The sequence below is a fragment of the Camelus bactrianus genome, chromosome 25 (assembly GCF_048773025.1).
Source record: "Camelus bactrianus isolate YW-2024 breed Bactrian camel chromosome 25, ASM4877302v1, whole genome shotgun sequence".
NCBI lineage: Eukaryota > Metazoa > Chordata > Mammalia > Artiodactyla > Camelidae > Camelus > Camelus bactrianus.
In genome coordinates, this window is record NC_133563.1 from 17,900,490 (window position 1) to 17,919,791 (window position 19,302).

The following is a 19,302-nucleotide window of genomic DNA, read 5'->3' on the forward strand; positions in this document are numbered from 1 at the left end:
CATTATAGGAATAGACACTAATTGGAAGTGGTCCAAGAGAAAATGGCATGAGAAGAATTGGATACAATGAATATTAAAAAATCTCCTAAGAATTTAACATTAAGGAGAGCAGAAAAGGTTCCAGAGCGTGTCATATACACTGACCACTCCATTTTTCATGAAACATTTTGTTGTCTGGACTTCTATGAAACCACTCTCATCTAGTTCTCCATCCATTTTAAAGATACTCGATAGATCATTTTCAATCTCTTGTTGGTTCTTGCACCTCTACATAAAATTTAAATAGTGAGTTTCATAGGGCTAGATCCTAGATTGTCTTTTCTCTGAATTTGAACTTTTGTGTCTTTAGAGAATGTGCACTTTTTTGTGTGTCTTTGGGGAACTCATCAAATCCCATGGTTTTAAATGTTGTCTCTATGGGATGAATCACAAATGAAATTAGTTAGAATTCTGAACTCCATACATAGATACCCATCTTCCTTCTTAACGTACCCATATGATCATTTCTGTGATGACACAAATATACATAAAACATATTCAAGGAACTCAAATATGAAAGGCTTCAAAGTGTGCTTTTTCTTTCTTTTCATTAAAAAGTATTTCCTTCTTAGAGTTGTTCGTAAAAAAATTTTTTAAATCATTCATAATTTCTTCTCTTCCCTCATATCAGCATCCAATTAATCAATAAATCCTGTCAATGTCAACTCAAATTTACATCAGGTCTGCTTTCATTTTTACCTCCTTATCCTAATTCAGGCTGTTATGTTCTCTCACCAACTCTTTTTTCCCACTTTCACTTTTGCCCCATATAGTACATTTTCCACACAGATGTTAGAAAAAAAAAAAATCCTAAAAGGTTAAGACATATTGCTACTCTCTCCTGCTTAAAATTCTTCTAGATATGCCTTATCACCGCCTCAGGACATAATTCTACAACATTATTTCAGGTCACTCTCTTTTAATTCTGCTATGTTTCAGCACATGGGTACTTTTTAGATTCTTCAAAGAACCTGCTTTTTCTTATGCAGGGCCTTTGTTTATTCTGACTGGCCTATTCTCCTCAGTTCTACTGCTCTAGCAATGCCCCACTCCACTCTTCTCCTATTACAGTACTTTACCCATATTATATTACATTACTTCTCATTTACATTACTTCTTCAGGGAGACACATTCCCGGGGGGTCATCTACTTGACCTACTTCCTGCATTCCATATTCCAGCCCTTTCCTTTTTTTGTTTTTTTTTTGTTTGTTTGTTTTTTTGTTTTCCATTTATAGCAGATATTCACACTTAGAATTCCTCTTTCTTTTTTTTTAAATTTTGGTCTGTTTGTTTAATGTGTGTGTATATATATAAAATTTTATTTGACTGTTTCCTCAACTATATTACAGTAGCCATAAAGGCAAGGACATTGTACCTCTCTTTTACCATCTTATCCCCTAGCAAAGTACATAGAACATCCTCAATAAATGTTTGTTGAATAAATTAATGAATGGATGAATAAATGATTGCCGTGGGCAGACCACAGTTACAACTGTGGGGGTGAATTGAATGTGTCTTTTAAGGAACTTCTATTAATAAGAGAGGAGCCTACAAATTACATGAGACAAAATATCGTAAGTGGTCCATATAAATACTATCTATTGGGTAGAAATGTATAATAGTAAGAGCCAACTTTTAAAATTCTTAGTATGTGAGACAATATGTTAATTCCCACATATAATTTCACTTAATACAACACTTTGAGATAAACTGTATTAACATTTCTATTTTATGGTTAAATAGACTAAGTTTATGAGGGTCCTAAAGGAGCTAAAAGGTAAAAAGAGGATTTGAATTCATAACCATGAATCATAGAAAAATTCACCACTTACACATTATACTCATTTTATATTTTTCCAATATATGTATTTTTTCACTTACATTAAACTATGATTTTCAAAAACTGTCTCTGTAAAAACAGAATAAATAAATACTCATTCATGGAGAAAGAAAAATGTGGAATCAGAGCTATGAGCCTTCTTTAATGAAGCAATCAGCTCTAATTAAAAAAATTTTGAAATAATCAGTTGGATCTAAATGTCAGTTGTTTGCTCAAGTTATCATACTGAAGTTAACTTGGTTGGCTGTGTTTATGAAAAAGCTGGAGGTCAAAATTTAGGGAGTTAAAGAAAGACTCAATTAGCTCATTAATCAAGTTGGGCTAAAGGTCTGAGAAAAGATTTAATTTGACTAGGTTATACCTTTTATCATGTTATACATCTTCTTTCTCATGTTTCCTGACATTTGTTATAGAAAGAAACAAATTTCCCTGTCAGTTCATTTGACTAAGGAACATGTTGTTATTCCTCTGACATCTACAACAGTTTACCTCAATGTTTATATGGATTTCCAGTTGTAAAAAATGGAGTTATAAATCATGGTAAGTATGGGAATTAGTGGGAATTCAGAATCTGCTCTTATATTTTAATAACATAATATAAAAATTAACTTGTGTTAAAATTTTAATGTTTTTAGTATTTCACACCTTATAAAAATCAGAGTAACCTATGGTATTTTAGCAAACACTCTTGGTAGTGTTTTTTTTTTTTTTTGCAGAAGTTTTAGTAAGTGTTTTTCCCAATTACCTAACCTAAAACATAGATAATATTGATGTTATATAGAAATGGGAATATACTATTATTATAATATACTATTATTATTAGATACTATTATTATTATATACTATTATAATAATTGTATCATTATATTATCATATACATTATATATATAGAAAAATAGTAGTATTTTATGGTTCTGAAAAAACAGAAAATAGAACAGAGGTTCTGAGGCAAGGAGAGGAAAGAACAAATTCAGGAATCTGAATTATTCAGTAAGAATTTTTAGAAAAGAAAATGAATAAAAAGCATGATTTTGGAACAAATAGGAAAACCAAGATTTAATACCAGACATTTTTATTCCAGAAACACTACTTACTACTATGTCATAGAAATCAGTATTCCTATTATTTTCAAACTATATCACATAAGAAACTGTATCTTTCAACAGTGTATCAATCAAATACTAAAAAAAAAAAAAAGTCATGTAAGTACAGACTTGATGACATATCTCTACCATTTTTTTGAAGACACTAGATTTAAAACATTTATTTTCTGACTGATATGTTTAAGCTATCCCTACACTGCTCTCCTTCCCAAAACAGTAAAAACTAATGACAGAAATACATTATAATAAAATTTTTTTTGAAAGGGTTATCACTATGTTTTTCTTTTTGGTTTTGATGGCATAATCTTGATTAAAAAGGCCCTCAGGTACAGATATTTTTGTAAAGTTTTCTATTAAATTAAGAGAATAAGACTGTACCACTTTAAAATATGTTATTCTCTAAGTACCAACAAAATACTAAGAAATAAAATTCTCTTGTAGGGTATGAAACAAACTGGTCCCACTCAGATTCAGATGCATTTCAGCCTACAGTCCTACTTATCATTTAATTAAATAGAAATGCATTATGCAGAGCTATTAAGTAAGTCATGTAGCAATAGAAGCAAAGAAATGTAGCATGAAAATACACTAGATATTCTATATGAAAAAATTTTTATATGAAAGAATTCTCACAGGCAGAGTATTGCAGAATCATTTATATAGAAAGGTATACTAAAAAGCATTCACTATCCAAAAAAAAAAAAAATGAGAGAAAATAGAAGAGTTATTGAACAATGTAATATACAGAAAGACTTAAAATATTGGGTCTTTAATTTGCAAAACAATACTGTTATAAAAAGGAACCTTGACCTAATTTCCTTTACCTCATGTCAGTAGTTGGGAAGATTATTTCATTTCAGAAAATTAAGCACTAGTTTAGTTGGTGTCTTTTTTTTTTTTTTTTTTTTTGCGGTAATTTAATAGCTGTGGAATCAATAGCATAACTCAATGGAGAAAGTTAAAAATTAAAATCTGTGCACCAGGAAAGAGCTTTAGTTTATTTTAGTAATTCTTATACAGAATTTTAGGGAAGGGGGTTAAATGAATTAGAAACCACATTTTAAATTTGCTTATTAAAGTATTTATTCATGGCTGGCAACATTGAGTGAATAATATCTTAAAGATTTAAATTGTTTAACAATAAATTTGTCAAACGTATTTTAACAATGTTAGACAAATTTGGTGCCCTGCTTAAATTTTCATGGATGAGCAATTTAACTTGCATCCAGTGATTATCTATCTATCATCTATCTATGTATCTATCAAAAGAGATTGAGAGAAGGAGATGGCAAAATAAACCCCTCACCAACTACTACTACTGAGTCACTGTATAAACCAGAAAAAGAGGGCTCATCATCAGTTTTCTCAGTTGCATCTTTAACTGCCACATCACATAATCAACAGGTAACTATGGCTACATAGTCATGGTTTAGATGCCCTGGGACTTTTGAAAAATAAACATATAAATGAATAAAATTATCCTAGGACAGATATATGCTGTATGTTGACATATTCATAAAACATAAACTATGCCATTTAAATTAAGACCATATAGGAATCAAGTTCATTTTGTTAATTCTCTCTTAGAGTCAGAGCTGCACAACAGCTCCCCTTAAAATTTATTCTCATAATTATACAAATTTGGGGGAAAAAACTAAAATATAAACATGCGCTGAAATGTTTTGTCATCTGTAAATAATTCACTAAGTCACTGATGTACCGTTTAAAAGAGAAATGAAATAATTTAACATTAAAAAAATTACCTAAAAAAAATAATGATTATATAATCCATCTTCCTCATTTTCTTTATGAGTAAATTAAGATTCAAAGCAAATTTTCTACAGTTTACATTATACACTGTACAAATACAGTGACATAACTGAGACTCCAATAATAACTTTAGATCTTCAGCTAAATATTAGTGCCTCTCAGAATTTCTCTTATTAGAAATAAACAAATTTAATGTGTACAGTTTTCTATTTACCTTAGATTCAGCCTAAACTTCAGCTATTCCCAAATATTGTATGGATTTTGCATTATCTGTTCTTTGTTGGCTTCAGTTATATTCAGTTTATGAACTATACAAATCATAGAAGTTCAATCAGTTTAAGAGAGAAATTTGGGGGAGAGAAAATTTATAACTAAAAGAAGATACAAACCGTATATACAAATCTTATACTGTAAAAAAATTAATAAACAGAAATTTCAATTAAAAATAGTTGGGAGACCAGAGAGGGAACTCTCACACCTGCAAGGATAGCAGAGCCCCACAGGAATGAGAAAGATTCTTGTCTTTCTCCGTAAGGATTTAGCCAATGAAAACCCATGAACTTTTTGTTTACTATAGCCCTCCCAACTTCCTTTCTCTGTCTATAAAAGAGTTCTTCTATTGCCATGAAGGGATCTGCATGTGGCTTGCCATGACTGCAGACTGCAAATTGCAAGTCTCTGCTGATCTCAAATAAACCCATTTTTGCTGGAGAAATTATCTAGCAGTTTATTTGCTGTATATCAACAATTTCAAGTATTGAAAATGATAAATACAGTTTCTACTGGCTATTAAATAGTTTGGCGAGGTATAAACATTGATTTCAGCAAGTTTGTAAACGTTTCCATATATATGTGTGTGTGTATATGTGTTTGGAGCGTGGACTAGGAGGTTGGAATGGAGCTCCTCCTGATGCAGTTTCAATGAAATCAATAATTTAGTAGATATTAACATATTTAAATGAATGTATGACAGATTCAGCTTCTTGTATGAGTAATTTTCAAAGGAAATGTAGGAGAATCTGTTTTGTGACTTGTACACTCTTCAGGAATAAACAAGGATGTAGAAGGGAGAGAGAGGATAGAAGGAGATGGGTGAAATTGCTTCAAGACTGCCCTTGTAGATCAGTGAATACTTTTCCCAGGACTCCTCTGAAGAATTAGTGGAAGAATACCTTCTAGTCCTGTTCTAGTGAGGTAGGCTTCAGTAGGATTACTCAGTTATGAAATTTGTTTCATGCAGTTGGCACACACAAAAGACTGGTGTCCATTTATGTCTGAGAAAGCTAAAGCCAAATTCACACAGCAATAAGCCAACGGTGACATCTGCTGAAGAAATCTTAGAGAACAGAGAAGAGAGAGCTTCTGTATTGAGATAAGCAGATAAGCCTGATTTTTTTTTTTCCTCAAAGCAAGAATTTGCTTCCTGTTTTGCCATGGATTACAGACATTCAAAACGGCATCATCTGGGGATCTATCCAATTAGGCCATCTGAGGGGTAAAAACACCTCAGCAGAAGATGACTGAGGATATTCAATAGCTGGGGACCAAGTATGGCAAGTGTCCCTGGAGAATACTGATGCATCCTGCAGGGATAAGGAATTGCAAAGAGAGAGACCCAGCGGGAATAACTGAAAAGGCTCCAGGACTGCCCGTGATAGAGTCACTCTGATTATAAGGAGGAGGTAGGCTGTAGCTTGCTTTAGGACTTAGGTCCAGGCCAGTCCTTTTACCTCCACTCCACTCTACCTCTGATCTCAGAGAAACCTAAAACAGCAGAAAGTAAGAAGTTTTCTAGTTTTATGAGCTAAATTATACCCCTCTAAAATCCATATGTTGAAGTCTTAAGACCCAATGCCTCTAAATGTTACTGTATTTTGATGTAAGTTCTTCAAAGAGGTGGTTAAGTTAAAATGGGTTCTTTAGGGTGAGCCCTCAGCCAATATGACTGATATTCTTATAAGAAGAGGAAATTCAGACACACAGAAACCAGCACCAGGCATGAGAGTGCACAGATGAAAGGCTATGTTAAGACACAGCAAGAAGGTGACCATCTGCAAGCAAGGAGTATGGCTCAGAAGAAATAAAACCTAATGACACATTGATCTTGGACTTCCAACCGCCAAAACTGTGATAAATACGTTTCTGTTGTTTAAACCACTCAGTCTGTGACATTTTGTTACAGCAGCTCTAGCAAATTAATTTACCTGTTTAATGTGACAACAGGAGCTAACTGAGTTTTCATCCTGGAGATATATGTTGACAGAATTTTTCCCCTATAAAACTGAAATTATTTATTAGATTTTGTTAGTTATCTAACTGTGAAAACTATAAGAAATTTGAGGCTTTTTAAAAAACTTAACATGCCTTTGTGAAACTCTGCTTTTTGTATACAGTTATGACACTTTCTGAATCAATGAATTAATATCTTCATAGGGAAAATGAACAAACAGAATGTATGAAATCAGGCCCATGGTACAGCTTCAGAACACACTGCATTAGAAACATCCATCCCATTTCTTAAATACAAGGTTAACTTTCTCAATATCTTTATGGTAGCGAAAAGACGTATCTGTGCTACATGTCTGACAGAATAGAACATGCATTAAAGGGAGCCAAAAAATAAACATAAAAAAAAAGAAAGAGAAAAAAGAAAGTAAAAGGAACTGACTTTCAAAGGAATTAATGTTTTTAAAAGTATTAGGTGGGTAAAGTAAGAATTTTATAATACACTTTTATTTTATGGATTTATTTGAAATTGCATACGGTGAGGAGAAACATCGTAATTTTTAAAATTAAGTATAGATTATAAAGTTCTGAAATAAGACAGATCTTGCAGTACAATGATCATGAACAATAAATCATAAATGGTTAGTAGACAGTAACAACAAAAAGTTGAGGAACAAAGAAAAAGTGACACTACATCATATCCTCTCATTGTATTTACTGTAATTTTTGAACAGATTTCCTACTTCTTTATAATTGCAGAGCACTAACTTTGTGCCACAGGAAGGCTGTTCACTTCATCTACCAAGGTTGTACAGTCCAAAATTGCAGCCACTAGCCATGTGTGGCCTTTGGACATTTGAAATGTAGCTAATGAGACTGAAGAATTGAATTTTTAATTGTATTTCACTGTAATTAATTTAAATTTAAATTTAGAAATAGGCAGCACAAAATATTTTTCCATTAAATTCAACTTCATTGTTTTGATAGACCATATTTTATTTTAACTGTTGCATTGCTTAAAATATAGTATTGTAGGGGAAGTGTTAGAAGAATACCCTGATGGAACATTAAAATGTGTTTATTTGAATATTTTATCCAGACAGCAAGAATTAAAGCCTAAGTAAATAATAATTGTTATAAATTGAAATATTTATTATTAACGGTAAGTAAATTATTTTTTCTAGTCTATAAAAAAAAACTCTTCCCAATGAAAACAATGTACAAATTGTGCTGTGAATATGTGTTTAGATTTCAAAGGCTTAATCAAAAAACAGAATGCAAAATATTTCATTAACATTTTTACATTAAGTGTTGAAATGTTAATATTTTGGATATATTACTTAGTTATAATTAAGTTTTCTCTTTTTTAATGTGGCTACAATAAAATTTAAAATTATATATAATATATATTTGTGTGTGTATACATACTACTGTGAAGCTGAGCTATCATTGGAGCACCTTTTGTGAGTTACTGGCATGAGAAACAGTAGATTAAACCAAAAAATTTTACATCTGAAAAGAAGCTTATTTTTTCCATTATCTAATGACCTAATGGTCCTGAGATGTTAAGGAATCCATTCAAGTTCACAGAATGGGGTCTGTGCCCAGGTTAACCAAATTCTAGTCCACTGCTCTTTCCAGAATACTTATGTGAAGGAATAAGTTAGACAAACAAGCCCCTTTCTCTGGGTAATGCTTCATCAGGCAAAGGGCTTAGGCAGGGGTGCACAGCTCCCACCTGCCACCTACCCTTGGTGTCCTTGTGCAAGGTATGTTTGCATAAATTGTCCCAGAGTCTTTATTTCTTGTTTGATACAACCAATGGGGTATTGTGAGGATTACATGAAATAGTGCATATGCAAATATTTTAAAATTGTGACACATGCATATGAATGTATAACGTTCATTCTTTCAACATTTACTGAGCACCTATAATATGGTAAACTCTGGGAGTGCAAAGATAAAAAGACACAAATACTGTCCTTAAGGAGGTGCAAATTATAAAACCAAGTAACCATGAAACAATTCAGAATTTGTTTTCCAGCTTTATAATACAGTAGATAGAATATTTGTATCATCCATATATTTTAATTTGCACAGACATATGCTACATTTTTAAGTGAACAACACATTTTTTTAAAGTCATCCAACAGTAATAGAGAGTAGCAATTTTCACTTCTTGCTGGTCACTTTGGATTTGTCATAAACCAGAAGGTCTGGGATGATATTGAGAATATTGAATAACAGTTGTTAGGGGTCAGAAACTGAATTGTAAATGTTGGACACAGCAGTACCCAGAAGGTACCAGCAATTAGCTACTTGTTGCATTACAGGACAATCTAGGGGGTCCTCAAAGAGATGGAGCATTTCAGGTGTCAGGAAAGCAGTGCAGGTACTCTGGTCCTAGCAGGAGTGGCTATTTATCAATCAGCACTATTTCAATATTTTAATTATCTGTAGCGCTACAGTGGACTAACATAGTTTTATATCACAGAGTGATCACATGTCCATTCTAAGGGAAAATTACTTGGCATCCTCCAGACTCAAGTCTGAAAGCTTTCCTAGACCATGCATTGTCCTTCACTCCCCACATTAGCTCATATTTTCTAAATTATAATACTTCATAAATTATTTCTCTCTTAGCAAAATATTCACTTATCTTTTTACATACTAGACAAGAAATTCTCTTAATGAAGGGATTGTGTAATATCAGAGCCTAGTACATTGTCTGTTACAAAGGAAGTGTTCAGTATTATTTTTGATGAATAAAATTGGAAGGATGGGTAAATAAATAAATAAATAAATAAATAAATAAATGCACTGTAATACATCTCAAGTGTGAGCTTTAATCTAAATTGTTTTAGTAACATTAAACAACATTAGCAAGTTGCCTGCCTCATTTGTAACTTAAATTAATTAAATAACTGAAAAAAGATCAGGCTAAGTAATGGTAAATTTATTGTCAGTCCTTTCTATCATAACTTATAGGATCACTTCCCAAAATGTATCCTGGGGAATAGAAGTTCCAAAATAAGCTAAAAAGGGCTTATCTGATTAAATAAAATAATTCAGTTTAAATTTCTTTAACCCAATGATTTCAAAGCTTTTGGGGCCACAACATTGACCTCTATATGACTGCTTATCACCATACAACTCTAAACTTAAGGAAAATCCTAAGTTAATAATATCTTTATCATTTAAACAAACTTTTCCTAAATTGCCTTTAGTTATTTTGGGATATCTTTGAATTTGAATGTAAAAGTCTAGGGATTTTAATTTCATGTCATTTTCAAATGGCATGGTAAAATTTTCTATAAAGTAAATGTAATAAGTAAAGTCTACAGGCTTTATTATCTCAGACTCCATTTTTCATACCGACATGGAGGAATCAATCACATACAGTATGTTTGACTGATTGTACCTTCTGTGCTTAATTAAAAAGCCCCTTGGAGGTCATTTTGTGCAACTAGTAAATCATTACTAATAAGAAAATAACTTGTTCAGTATCTTTGTCATCTCAGCAGAATTGTAAAACACTGAATTTTGTTTCTTAAACACCACTTAATCAGTTATTCTTTGTTATGTGCTCTTCTTTAGGTGATTTAACCAAATTGTCTTAATAGAGATAGTAAATGTAAGTATTTAAGACCACTTAATGTGAGTAAAATCTTACCATCTATATTCATATAAAATGAATACTAAATGGAACAATATTGAATCACCATGAAGTACTACCATAAACAATGATAATTTTTGGTAATACTTTGTATTATTTTTTATACTTGGAAATATGGAAAATTCATATAATTAGAGACCAAAAAAGTATTATTCATTAATTCATTACATTATAGTAATTTAAAGTATTTGATATAAATCACATTAACTAAAAGGAAAGTGCTAACCTAAAGATAGTTTGGATAATAAAGATGGTAAATATTATAGACTTCATGTACATTTTTTTTAAACTAACTACAGCTGTAAATGTAGCTTGAATATTATTAAATCAATACAGAATATATTTTAGGTTTATGTAGGAAAGATAATATGTCTACTTCCTTGAGGAGATCAATTTCTCACTTAAAAAGTAGGCTGTTTTGAAAATCTTAAATATTTGTATTTCTTGTTACTATTAATCTTGACTCTGTGGATTTTCCTCATTCTGTGAGTACCTTGGATTCCTCTGATTTGGGAAAGTTCTGGTACAACTTTGACTGAAAATTACATTTTTAAAGTACCCAAAGTACCCAAATATCAGTCTTAAGAGTCATGCTAAATTGAGAAAGATTATGGAATATAAATTTCAAACAGTGTCTTTTTCAGATCAAGAGGCAAGTCTGGAAGATTCAGTTAACAGAGACTTACAAAAAGCCATGATTAGTGAAAGCTCAGGACACGACAAAAGAAAAGCTCTCCCACCATCTGAAAGGAACAGTAAGTCTGAGCTGCCTCTTCATTTAAAAACTCTCATGGAGGATAGAGGTTAGTGAGGGATGGTACAAAACTCTATATAGATTTGTTAAACTCCATTTGCTAGAGGAATTAATTCTGAAGTCTTAAAGCATTGATTTATGGAAAAATGTAAACCCCTTAAATCCATACCCACATTCAACAGAACAGCAAGAGTAGTATTTTACACTTTGTTGAAGGATGGGTTTTGGGTGGCCGATAGATATCAGTAAGTTAACAGAGAGCGAGGACCCTGCCATAGTGCTATCATGGTAAGGGAAAAAGAGAATTTATAGCAGGAAGTATGGCTTAAAGAGCTCTAGCTAAAGAATGGATGGAAGACCCAGCAAAAGGTACCATGGAGTAGAATCAGAATGGTGAACAATTGATCATGCTAAAATTACATACCACAAGTTACCCCATGGACACCAGCAGACATCTGCAGGATTCTCAGACACTAAAGAGTAGTGTCCCCACTGAAACCAGCTAGTATTCTTGAGTGAGAGCAAGGGTTTATATATAAACCAGTAAGCTTCGTTCCATCACTATTAGGGCTTATACAGCATCGCTTGTAACTAGAAGCTTACTTTAAAAAGGAAGGAGGTGACCTAAGCTCTGAAAGTTTGAACATTTACCCCAAAGAAGTTGAGTTAACACAAAAGTGACTTTTATCCTAGAAGAGATTGGCAAGTTTTAAGTTTATTCTATCACCAGCAGGCATGTGTGATCAAAATTAAAATGTTACACCAAAATGATTTTTTTTTCAGTTTTATGATTGTCAAGTACTACATTTTAAACCTACTACATGTTTTAGGGAATATTATCTACGTTAAAGCTAAATATTTGATAGATTATCTCCTATTCATAGCAGTTGCTGTATTTGAAGATAGTAATCTGAGTTACATTCATTTTACTAAGATATTTCTAGATTCCATAAGATTTTAATATAAGGTTAATATAATTTGCCTTTCACTTTTTAAGATGTATCAATAATGTGTTTATATATGTCTATATAAATTAAATGTTGGCTTAAGAAAGAACACTTAGCCAATGTAAGCATTACAGACCTTTTTAAAGTAATAATCTGTGATATTTTCCATTTTGACTATAAATCAGAGTCTCCCTACTATCAATGTTATGGAGATTGATTCAATTCTTTAGGGAGTAATAAAATTATACAATAGAATTTCAATTGATATGCTGATTTATGCGACTATTTCTTTACATATTTCAAATTTCAGGGAAACTTGAAATGAAATGACAATTAGCCAGTTTACTGTTAAACACACCCACAATTTATGAACAGAATTTTGCGCTGGGAGATATATAAGAATATTGCCAAAAACATTTTAAGGATTAAAATGAAAATATAAATATAGTTAGCTATGGAAGAATTTAATTCTAACATCATTATTACCTAACATGTTAAAAAGCCTTAAATTTTACATTGGCAAGACTATGATATATACATTTACATCACCGAAGGAAATGCTAAGAGGGAGTTTTTAATGGCTATTTTAGACAGACCAATGGTTACTTAGATCACTTTTATTACTAAATATCTTCTTTCAGTTATCTTTACAAGTTGTGTAGACTTTATATTAATTAAGATGATGAATCCCATGGACCAGATAGGCTCATAAAGCCAGAAAAGGTAAAAGAAGTTTTGATTTGTCTTTTCTAACCCTACAATAAAAATTAAGGGAAAAAAAGAATTTCAAGATAAGGTAATTATGTAGTATTTAAGGAGACTTGAAGATAAAAAGGTGATATTGCTAATAAAATCAAAAATACATAAAACAAAGTACAAGATTAGAAATTCTTTCAAACACTATACTCCAGTGAAACTCAACTTCTTATTCTCTTAAAACTCACTGAATGAACATAATTAGCTTATTTATAAGCTTAAAATAATGCAGTTTGTCTATGTATGAAAGGGGGATTTTGAGACAAGAATGCAAATTCAGTTTAAGAATTTTCCCGAGCATGTACTCCTTAAAATTTAAGTAATACCTACTATAACATGATAAATATACATATATTCACTGAATATTTCTTGAATTGTGCTGCCAGAGAGCCCTGTCCACTGTCTTTATCAGAAAAGTAGCCTATTTGTCCATGTGCTACATTTCCATGATAGTAAACTACACCTAAATTGTCTAAACCAAAAGGTTTGATCTTCTCTTCTCATGTCACACTCCCACCTACAACTCTGAAACCATAAACATGACACACACTGATAGTTATTAAATTAGAGGAAGGGTTTCATGATAGATATGATTCTCTGACTTTTTTTTTTTAACAAAATGGAGGTACAATATGAAAAACTGAAGTCTAAACAAAATTTTTAAAATGCAATTAAACAGATTATTTTGATGTCGTGCTCTATTTTTAAACTTGGACTATATTTATGATTTTAAACGTTCTGTTTTTGAACAAGAAACTGCTTTTCAGTTTTACATACAAAAATCCTATTTTAAAATTGAGTTCTTAAAAACAGTGATTTTCCCTGGAGAAAAGTAGGCACCCTCATTTGTGATAGTGAGAAATACTACCTAGCATTTTTCTTAATTGAGGTACTTGGATTTAAATTTTATGTTTGATCACAATTTTTAAACTATTTGTATCTCATGGTTAGTATGTTTCTCACTCATTCCATATGATTGATTATCTTTTTTGTAAAAAAGTATCTTTATTCGCTGCATGTCTAAATTTTACTATAAGAAATGTTAATGTCTTTTGATTTGCACAAGAATAATATGTCTAGCTATTGTGACTGTTTTCACTCTTTGGAAAACCAAGGTTCAAGATAACTCAGACAGCAATTAGTAACTTGTAATTCAATGCTCATCTTCTGACCTCCAAATCCTGTTCTTTCCCACTATATTATGCTCCATTCCTGATCACCTTATTTATCTTTGTTCAGTAACAGTGCACACACATTTATGTCAAAATATGTCCAAATGCAAAAAATGGAGTGAATACTCCAAAGGTATTTTTCACTTAAATTATGTGCATCTAAAATGCCAAAGGCCTCTATGTAACTGAGGTTTATGACAGTGAATTTTCAATATGTTTTGAAAGTTTTGTTCATTAAATATGTTTTTCTTACCAAAAAGATGCACAGCTAATCCCAAAATGATAATCTCTTTGAGAACCTACACAAAATATTTTTCTCTGTAAATTAAAAACCCATTCTATTACTATTGATGTACCTGTGTTAAATTGAAACTAAGTGTCTGTAAAATTTTAACCAGCATAAGAAGAGTCATATAAACAAAATTATAGAAGATAAGAGAAAAATCTATAAGGATTTAGAAAATTGAATCTATAACATAAGAATATTCATATATTTAGGTATTTGGAATTAATTAAATGCTACAATTCCTAACTTAGACTCCAAAGACAAGTTTATGAATATCTATAGCTACACTATCTTTGCACATTAAAAAAAAAGTGTGATATGTTGAATAACCCAAAATAAAAACTGTAGTAGTAATACTTCATATTTGAATAATTGAACCTTATGGATAAAAATAATATTTTTTAATAAACATCATCTACAGGTAAAATTTCCTTCATTGGACAATTGATAGTCATCTGAAAATCTCTTTCCAATTTAGAAATTAAGAAAACTTGATCAAGTATTCATATACGTGGAAATAATAGATTTTAGGTTTATAATAAAGATCAAGTGACAGTAGTATGGAGATTTCAACAAATAAATAAGAGAACTTCCAAATACCACAATTAAAGAAAAGTTACACTACTTATGTGTGAAGCAGTACTATTAAAGTTCTTATTAGAAGAGGTTTAATGGAACTAGAATGTAGAAAACTTATTTGAAAACAAAGACTAATATACTAAAATGACATTGAAATGATTTTCCTTGGGGAGAAATGAAAATTATAAAGGAAAAAATTTTGAAGCATAGAAGAGATAACAGAGTTTTAAAACAAGAGATTTCCAGTATAAATAAACGTAGCGGGGAGGGGAAATGCTTTTGTTTATTTTAGATAGCAGTGAACATTTTCAATTGGCTGGGTTAGGGATGGAGAGCATTTTCTGTATCAAAGCCATTTTACTTAAATCAAGATTTTTCTTAGTATATTTACGTTAGAACAGAACCATATTTGCTAATGTGCTATCCTCAATGTCTACTTAACCCGATTTAAATTATTATATCTAAACTGATAAAGAAGCCATTTTATAACACAACTGAAAGGAAGCTCTGCTGGTGAAAACATGTTGCTGTGCCTATATGCCTGCTCCATCAGTTATGGAACAAACTATACAAAATAGTTAATGGTATTCAGAAATCCTTAGTAGTTTGCAGTTAATATTCAAAGTATTTTATAAAAAATACAGGTTAAATACATATGTATGAGGAGAATCATCAGTCTTTGGAAACTTAGAGCTCCATTAAAACATTAAATAAATTTGAAATAATAGATAATCAATAATAATTTCTTAGTACTAAGTAAGTATTTGAGTTATTAAGAAGCTACACTACATGGAGACTTAGTTGTGACTTTTGAATAGTATATACCACAAAATTTTCTATTTTGAATTGATTTTAATTCAGATACCATGGAAATTAAATGATAGCATGGAACAATCTAAAAAGCATGATTATCATTTCATGCTAGGGTATGGATTCAGCATGTTAGAATTATGAATTTTATACCTATCTAAGTTAGCTCAGTAGCATTTTTGTCACCCAAATTTCTTTTATTATAGTTTCAAGAATTGCTTCTCCAAATGAATTATGTTGTTCAGATAAAATATTATTTGGAGATAATGCAATTAAGAAAATCAAGCCTGAATCAGGAAAGTTTTAAATGGATACAATGCAAAGCTGTGTTTTTACATAATAAAACTTTTCCTTGATTTTATTATAAAATTATAGCTTATATTTTCTTAGGCCACTTTATTTCCTCTATATTTTGAAGATATAGATTACACCAAAAATTATCCTATTTTGATCTCCTTTTCCTGCTGAAAATAGAAATAATTCCTATCCCACAAAACACTTCCTTTCTATTTTACTATAGTGAATTCACTGATATGCTATTTTTCAGTGCTGAATCCGTATCAGCAATGACGGAAAATCAAACTGAATCTTGAAAGTACTATAAAAGTCAATTTACGATCAGTGAGTAGAATACTGAAAATAATAATTAAATACACAAATCTACTGGCAGCTTTGTACTACTGTCTTATAATGCAAAACAACCCCATGTAAAGACAGCAGTTTCATGAAACCATATCACATTAAGCAAATGAAATAGTTTATATTTGAGAAAGGAGATCTATGATTTTTTTTAACCTCTAGGTTGTATATTTAAATATAAAATAAGTGCTACTTTATTTCTATTTAGATAGAGTAGAAGTCATCTGACTGAAAGATTCCATGAATCTAGTAGAATAGATTACCACATGAATCAAAGATGATAGTCTTTGAATTTCTGCCATGCCATCTGCCTCCATTATTGCAGAGGGAAATCAGAGCCATAAAATCATGTGAGTGGAAAACTCCCCAAGGAAAAGTGTGAACCCAGAGATAAAAAGGTTCTACAACTATATTTCCTCTATAAAAAAGTCCTCTTATTTCTAAAGACACAAAAATTTAAGAAATTGAAATGGACACAGTGAAATATTATTGCAAATTTAAAAGTGACACTGGCTGAATTTAGTAAGATTCAAGTTACTATGCCCTGAACAGTTATTCTTAATAAAATAAAGAAAAATAAATGTTCCTATGAATATTTAATTTTTAATTTTAAAATACAGTGTTTTATGATGAGCAATATATTCTACCATGAGAAATGTTAATAAAATGCACAGCTCTAAAAGTAAATTTACATTCATGTTTGCATTTGTATTAACTACTTTAGAAATAGAAATTACAGATTTTTCTACAGTGGATTTTGTCTAAAATCTTTACTTTTAAGTTACAATCTTAGGGATTTTTTATTACAGTAATATCCAGTTTACTACTATAAAAATCAACACATTAATCTATTGCTATTATTTTGAGAAACATATTAATAGGACAGCTATAGAAAGGTTACTGGTCTCCAAAACATAAATTATTTGTTGAAATTTGTATTCTGAAACCAATATGTATTCTAATGCTATTCTAGGTATTAACTATAAGCTGCCTAAAGTCATCATATTAAATTTGCAAAGTGCTTAAGGTTGAAGATTACTAAAAAGCAAAGCGTTAAAAAAAAAAAAACAGATAAATGGAAAAACAACTGTGGCAATGCTCACTATTTCCTGAAAAGTAGCTGATACGCTACTGAGAATGAAATGAATTATTTACATAAGTCGTCTGAGGATAAAGTGCTCTAAACTCACATAGTATCACTAAACATTGTAGAAGCTACATTTCCATTAATATTCCATCTTCTTAACAATCATGTTCTAAACAGTTTGTTCAACTTAATATATCAAATATTATATCTTATTCAACATTATGCCTTTTAATGACAATGGTAGATAATAATCCTAACAAGGTTAATTAAATTAGCATTCACAAACACACTGTATATGGGAATGGATTTCAATTGATGGAGAGCCTATTTACAACTGCAGTTTTCTGCAGTGTTCTGTGGTACAGGCTTAGGTAGCATGTCCAACTGCTGAAGCACTTTATTAAAGTAAAATATTACATCTGCTGCATGTTACCTTTTGGAAATCAAGATATTCCTTATTCTGGGCAGTGTGCTATAAAACTCAACTAACTTTTACACTGTAATTTAGTTATGATCACAATATTGCCTCAGCAAGAAAATGACCATTTTTGCTTGTTCAAATTACCATGTGTTAATGTTAAAGATTTGCTTTTACCACAAAATGCAATAGTGTATACCACAATCATTTTACACATCAAAAGAGGCAGAGGTATTCATTAAATATACCTTGATATGGAGCACTAAATCCACGATATCGGTGATTGCTGTCTGTAACAAAATGCAGTCTGAGCCAGTTTTTGTTGCTGATAATTGGTGGTGGTATATTCATTCCAGATAACCTGAATGATGGAAAACAACAAAAACAATTTTGAAGTTTTCAGTAGTAAACATTTTCACTGAATTGGGGCCCTAAAAAATGTCTACAACATTCATGACTTTGAATTGTGAAGTTTTTAAGCACAGGTGAAATAGTTATTTTATGCACAGAAAGGTCAGTTATAGAATAATGCAATTCCAAACATAAGCTGTTCCAATCAGGCTGCATATATTAGTAAAATCAACTGTAAACTCCATCTAATTTTTGATTCTCCTAAATCTATTGAAAAGATAATAATAAACATAAAGGATGCTGAACTGACCATGCTGGTCATTGCATAACCCATGTATGTATTGATACAGTATTGTTACAAAACAGTAAGACTTTAAAGCAACTGATATACTTTTTCAATTTAATATATATTAAATATTTCATATTTAATGGCAAATTTCACAATTTCATTTCATAGAACAAGCACTATTTGTAATTTCACAATATTATACATTTTTATGATTAACTTTTATTATAATATATACTTCTGTAAGGCACTGGAGGTCTGCTCCAATTGACCAAAAACAGATCGTATTCTGGATATATATTTAGTCACCACATATCTAGTCACAAAGGTAGCACTTCGATTTTCCTTAAAGTAAGACACTTGAAGCAAAAAATGTAAAACTATGACCCAGATATTGGTCATGATTAATAGATAAATAACTCCCTAGCTCCATAATCTTTTGAAACTTTCCGGCAAAGCAGTTTTTCTGATTTAATTCAACAAAGGAATATCACCCCTATATACCTAATCATTTAAATACTAGGTGTGTGTTATAAAGCTCAGGTAAAATATTCTCCAAAA

At 30.9% G+C, this 19,302-nt stretch overlaps 1 protein-coding gene across 3 annotated transcripts in view; it reads right to left on the bottom strand.

Moving 5' to 3' along the window:
* Positions 1–19,302, bottom strand: part of CSMD3 (CUB and Sushi multiple domains 3) — a 1,011,591-nt gene that overhangs the window by 607,798 nt on the left and 384,491 nt on the right. For all 3 annotated transcript variants that reach the window (XM_074352931.1, XM_074352929.1, XM_074352930.1), the window contains exon 6: positions 18,353–18,465. In XM_074352931.1, the coding sequence (XP_074209032.1) occupies positions 18,353–18,465 (113 nt within the window). The remainder of the gene's footprint in view (positions 1–18,352; positions 18,466–19,302) is intronic.